General features: G+C 32.7%; 1 protein-coding gene across 1 annotated transcript; it reads right to left on the reverse strand.

Moving 5' to 3' along the window:
* Positions 1-698: 698 nt before the first annotated feature.
* LOC148271478 (clotting factor C-like) lies at positions 699-5,331 on the reverse strand (the record flags this gene model as incomplete). The annotated part of the gene is made up of 4 exons (XM_088241350.1): positions 699-1,083; positions 2,792-2,951; positions 3,302-3,481; positions 5,207-5,331. Coding segments are annotated over 4 exons (686 nt in total), but the record flags the coding sequence as incomplete, so codon positions are not given.
* Between the last annotated feature and the right edge of the window lie 669 nt (positions 5,332-6,000).

Genomic DNA, 6,000 nt, shown 5'->3' on the forward strand with positions numbered 1-6,000 from the left:
CTTTAGGCAGAGATTGAAAAGTCTGTGCAGCCATGTGCCCACGATCTGGCCACCACTCTTCAGATATTCCACAGCGACCTTATCTTACCCAACAGATTTTCCGTTTTTCATTCTTTTAAATTAAAAATAATGTTTTTTTACTAAAATAGGTGATAGAATTTGTAAAGCCCAAATGCTTTTTAGCTTCAAAACATTTTAGGATATTTATTGTTCAGTGCTCTTAAAATAATTTTCACAAAAATGATTCTGAATAAATTATCAATAGAGTATTGCATTGGTACACCAATCGCAGTGTATCTTAATCATTTTTTGTTACATGAAGGTAAGATGATCAGTCTTACGCTTCAGTTACCAGTCCTGGGACTATGAAATATTTTGGTGAGAAGACATCCTTTTTAATAAATATTTTGTTTCAACCTTGTCGGGAATCGAACCTGAGACCTCTAGCATCGTAGGCAAACACGCTGATCATTACGCCACGAGGCCAACATGTTCAATTACAGGTTATTAAGGAAGATATTTTGAAATTTCATACAAAAATACACATTTTCGCACATAAATATCTATGTTAGTTCATACTGATGAAGATAGCGTTTATGATCACGGCGCTGGTCTCATTTTGAAGATTTAGAGCAAAGGTACATTTGCTTATTTTTTATGCCCACAAAAAAGTAATGTGTTAAATAAAATAAGAAAAATTGTTTGAATTTGATTTTTTTCATAAACTACTATAAATCTTGAAAATAAATAATCTAATACAAACAAACAAATAAGCTAGAGAGCATGTGTCTATGTGTGTCTGAATGAAAATGTGAGTAAGGGTATGTTTGTGAGTAAAAGATTTTGTGCAAGTTATCCGGATTTATGATACAATTAGTCTTCTTAATTTAGCATTGATCCAATCTCTTAATGTGAAAACGTGTGTGAAGGCTGTGTATGTATCATTTCGGCACGAGGACATAATATCAGTATTCAATGGTCCGGTGCTGACTATTCCCCGCAGAAACCATCGCTTCTCTTTGTTATAATTCTCGTCGAAGAAAACCATACCTCCTCCACTGTCCCCGCGGCAAACTGCTGTACCTGAAAACAATTAACATACATTGTGAAATAACTAATTCTGTCATCATTACCAATCGATAAAAACAAATTATGTGAACAGCTGAGCCTCTATTTCAGGAACTTGTCAGCTGGTAGAAAAGAGGGGATGTAGAAATAAGTTATGAAAAACATCACAACGCCTAGTAAAAAATGTGAGTCGGTGCTCAAAAGACAAATTTCATTTAAAGGGGTAAATAATATGGCAATTATTATTATATTGAATTTAAATATTAAGTATTTATTAAATATCTAAACTACAATATAATCATAATAATATATTCGGGTTTCAGGCACAATTTTACTATGTAGTTGGGAGATATTGCAGTTTTAAAGTTAAAAGCTCATCCCAAATCAAAAATTCAAATCAAATATTTAAACAATATTTTGAGTTTGTCCAAATTTTTGTAGACAAGGACTGGATTCAACTCCCTGGGGAGCTGTTTATCTTAACATATTACAACAGAGATGAAGAACATTTAAGAGAAGGTAATTTGGAAGTCTAGGCATCTACAGGGATTATGACCTGTCAATGGCTGGTTTAAGTGGCCACTTTACACACCGTGTAACATTCACCATTCTGCCTATATTTGAACATCTATATTCCATTGACAGGTCATAAGCCCTGTAGATGCCTAGACTTCCATATTACCTTCTCTTAAATGTTCTTCATCTCTGTTGTAATATGTTAATCAAATATTTAACTTATTCTTTATTTATTTACAGACGTACACAATGATAAATACAATTTCTTATAATAAATACAGGCACTAATAAAATAAAATACAACTAAAGCTAGGACAAAAAAAATAAATTACTACCTCAAGACAAGATCCGATCTATCTTAGTGTTTTTTTTTAATTTATAAAGGTTTACACCAAAAAAGTTCAGATCTTGACTCGAGTTTACAATACGACACAATCGGGACATTGGTGCATGCAAGCCATTTAGTCTGTGCCGTGTTGATCGAGGAATCGGAACATTAAATGCCACCTGTTCCAGTAACGATGGTACATCAATAGGGCCATTCAGTAAATTAAAAATAAAAATGGAGTCTATGTTATTTCTACGTTTTCGTAGACTTAAGATTTTTAACATTGACTCCATTTCTCGGTAAGTGTAATCTCCCCCCTCGAGGCCAATCATCCATGCTACTTTTCTTAGCAAACGATGTTGCACTGATTCAATATGATTTATCCGGCCTACATAGAAGGGAGACCAGATCACGGAGGCATATTCTAAAAGAGGACAAACGTTCTAAAGTGTTTTACTATGAAATATTTTAAATTTGTATTTAAAAAATATTTATATTTTTTTTACTTATTAAATAAAGATTATTCGATGTTATTTATGAAGACATCTTACTTTTCAAAAAAATTACTGAAACCCGATATATTTACCTCCAGATTTTATTGCTTTTGGAATGATACAGCAAATTGGAATCACATTAAATATTTACTTTAATATGTCCAACAAAGGTAGTTGCAGAATTTAATTAAAATGAAAAACTTCTCCTTATTTTTTTATTCCGTGATAACAAACTAGATATTTGGCAATCCGGATGACAGGAGTTGGAGTTAATGGAGTTCTCTGTACTAAAGTATTTTCAGTTACCTACCTATCTAAGTATTTATGCAGTAATGTGACATGTTTTAATTTAATATATCTACAGGCATGATAAGAGGGTTCTTACCATTTCGATATCCTGCACAGTATTTATCTACAGTGAGATACCTTTGAAAATTGTATTGAACTAATTCAGCATAACATTCATCAAAGTCTATGACTGGTAGTGTGAGGTATCGCAACTCTTCTGATGTGCTTCCTGTTTCTGTTGTACCCCAACCGGCGACCTAGAAAGTATTTTGTGTATTGTAAATTCAACGTTCAACCAATTCTCTAGTCGCTACTAAAAAAAATCCGCTTTCATTTTTACATATTGTGATGTCTTCAAAAACACATACCTATGTAAAGTAAAATTTAATAACCTCCTTTAGCGCCACAGACTGTGCTTGACCACATCCTTAAATGTGTTTGTTGACTGTGCCCGAATAATTTAATAATTTATTATTGTTACCACACTTTGGTCATTAGTTGGCGTAAAGGGAAAAATATGGACAGTGGAGGTTAAACAAGCGAGAGAATGGTCTCCTACAATATGGACCGACCAAATAATTCAGTATAGGATTAAATGGAGGTATACCATTCCTGTGTTATTTGGTCTCAAGTGAAATGAATCATGTCTTTCATCTACGAGATCATAGCAGATTGGACGCACATTGTCGGAAAGTGTAAAGGGTTCAATCAGTTCCAGTAGGGCCACATCATATTGCTGCTGTACTTCAAATCCTTTGTATCGATCATGAAGGAAGATTTGCTTTACCTGAAAAACCAATAATTTAAGTATAGTGCCAATGCCTACTCTTATATGGATGCGAATCCTGGCACGGTAAAAGACCAATTGAGTTGGAATATAAAGTATATTTTAAAGAGATAGGATTGTTAACTCTTAACAGGCGTCCTTGTCCCTTTGGACCTATGTTGATTTTTGTTTATTCCATCTCGCGTTTTTTGCGAAAGCGACCCCCCGTTTTCAATATGAAGGTAAAAATTCAAATAAATAAATAAATTCAAAGCTAATAAAGCATGAAAAATTACATTTACAAAACACATATTCTCTAATACATATTGGCGCACTCACTTTTTAAAAATGCTATTTTCACTGGCCCGATCGACACATCCTCTCACATTTGCATCTTGATTAAAGGAAGCTTTAATCAAGGTGCAAAAATATGTAACAAAAAATTTTTTAAAAAAAAATCATTTATGGGAAGATTACAAAATGTAATAGATTTAAAAAGTAGTATTCTTATATATAAAACAATAATATGTCCACACATAAATTACTGTTCTTCCATTCTTTTTTTATGTAAAGAAGGAGAAATTCAAAATATACAAATTCTTCAAAATAAGGCAATGAGGATTATACTCAAAAGAAATATATATTCGAATGTAGAAAGAATGCACAAAGAAATTGGCTTGCTCACAGTAAAGCAACAAATTAAATATAATGTGGCAATTTTTATGCATAAAATAATTAAGGGGATGAATAAAATCAAAACAATAATAAAATTTAACCAACAATGTCATACATATGAAACAAGGGGTAAAAAAAAAAAAAGATTACCAATGAGGAGAAAAACAGAATCTCAAAACTCATTGTACAAGGGATTGAAGCTGTACAATGAGTTATCTGAAGAAATAAAGGAAATAGAAAAAATTGAAATATTTCAAATTAGTTTTGAAAAATATGTTATTGAGAAATTCTGATAAAAAAAATTGTAATATTATCAAAAGTTTATATTAGTTCTTAAGGTGTTATAAACTAACTTAATAAAGCATAAATAAATAAATACACAATCGTCACTGTGCATATTATGTTTGGCACAATCTTTTACCCTGAATTTGTATGAATAATACCGTATCTGCCAAAACTGTGATTTGAACGAGATAGACTATGGTGACTTCATACCGGTGAATCGTGCATTAGAGGGAGAAGACAATATACATACTCAGTGCAGCGCCAGCACATGTGCAGATATGCAGTACGAATTAAGTTTGTAATGTCACTTTGAACATACGTAATGACATAATATTAGTACGAATTGAATTGATTTAGTTATGTATAATGTGTGTATAAAACAGAATGCAAACAAGAACAATAGCAAATTTAGTATTCCTGGTTCTGATGTGTAGGCTGTCATATTATTATTGCCGGTTTACTATGTCCGACTTATCATATTGTTATAAAGTTATTAAACTTAATATGCAATTTGACAAAATGTAAAGAAATGCACTGCGAATGTTTTTGGTCATGACCTGTGAGTAGTATTATGTTTTTTAAATAAATAAAGTAAAATAACGTATTTTGAAAAATAGATCGCAAAGTTGAATCTCAATCTATAAATAGAGATGAAATTATGTTAATTGTATGTAAATACTATCTATGTAGTCAACATTATATCCTTTTATAAAATCCATTTTTTCATGCTGATTCCAAAAGAGCTGATTAAGGGTATATCGGAATAGCAAATATTTGATTACTGACTTCTAATTTTTGAGCGTCGACATCCAACTGGTGATCCCATGACCTGTAATACTTCCCAGCAGCCACTCTGTAATAACGCGCGGCAACAGCTTGATTAGTGGACGGATTGAAGAAGCAGTGGGCCGCTGAAACATCAGAATTATAAACATATAATTGAGAACCTTATTGTTACTCCTGCAATGAATATTTTTGGGTTATTATGCCGTATGCTGTTTTTACTATTTTCAGATTGCATTTTGAAAGAGTGCAAATGACTCATGACATAATAACCCAGAAAAACTCACTGTGCATCTGAACGGCTAGAAAATATAAGAAACTTATTATTATTTATCCAGACAACGCAAGCCTTTCGTTTCTCCTCCGTTTCTTTGGGTACTTTGTGAGAGTGGGGCCGGACAGCCTGGAGTGACGGATTATGATTGGAACGGTTGATAGTAGACAAGGAAGGGGACGTTTGCAAATGAGGTGGATAGGACATAATCAAGAGAGTCACAGATGCCCAACTACATGAGACCGAGAAGGATGGGGGAAACACATCTGTGAGCATTGTGGTCACGATCCTTAATAGAGTCAACTCCGTTAAATAACAAGCAAGCTGTTGTGAAATTTGTATCTGTCATCATGTTTGGTGCAATACGGGAGCAGATCCGAAGCTGTCTTCTAATTGCAAAAAACAACGATTAATGTAAAGTAAAGATAACGATTTTTTAGTTAAAAATATTTTTACTACTGTGTTTTATCAGCTATTTTCCTTAAAACGGTATTCAAATTCATAAATTTTGGAACAAGATTCA

The sequence above is a fragment of the Micrasema longulum genome, unplaced genomic scaffold, assembly GCF_059751315.1.
Source record: "Micrasema longulum isolate JH-2025_06_02 unplaced genomic scaffold, ASM5975131v1 h1tg002850l, whole genome shotgun sequence".
NCBI classification, from domain to species: Eukaryota; Metazoa; Arthropoda; class Insecta; order Trichoptera; family Brachycentridae; genus Micrasema; species Micrasema longulum.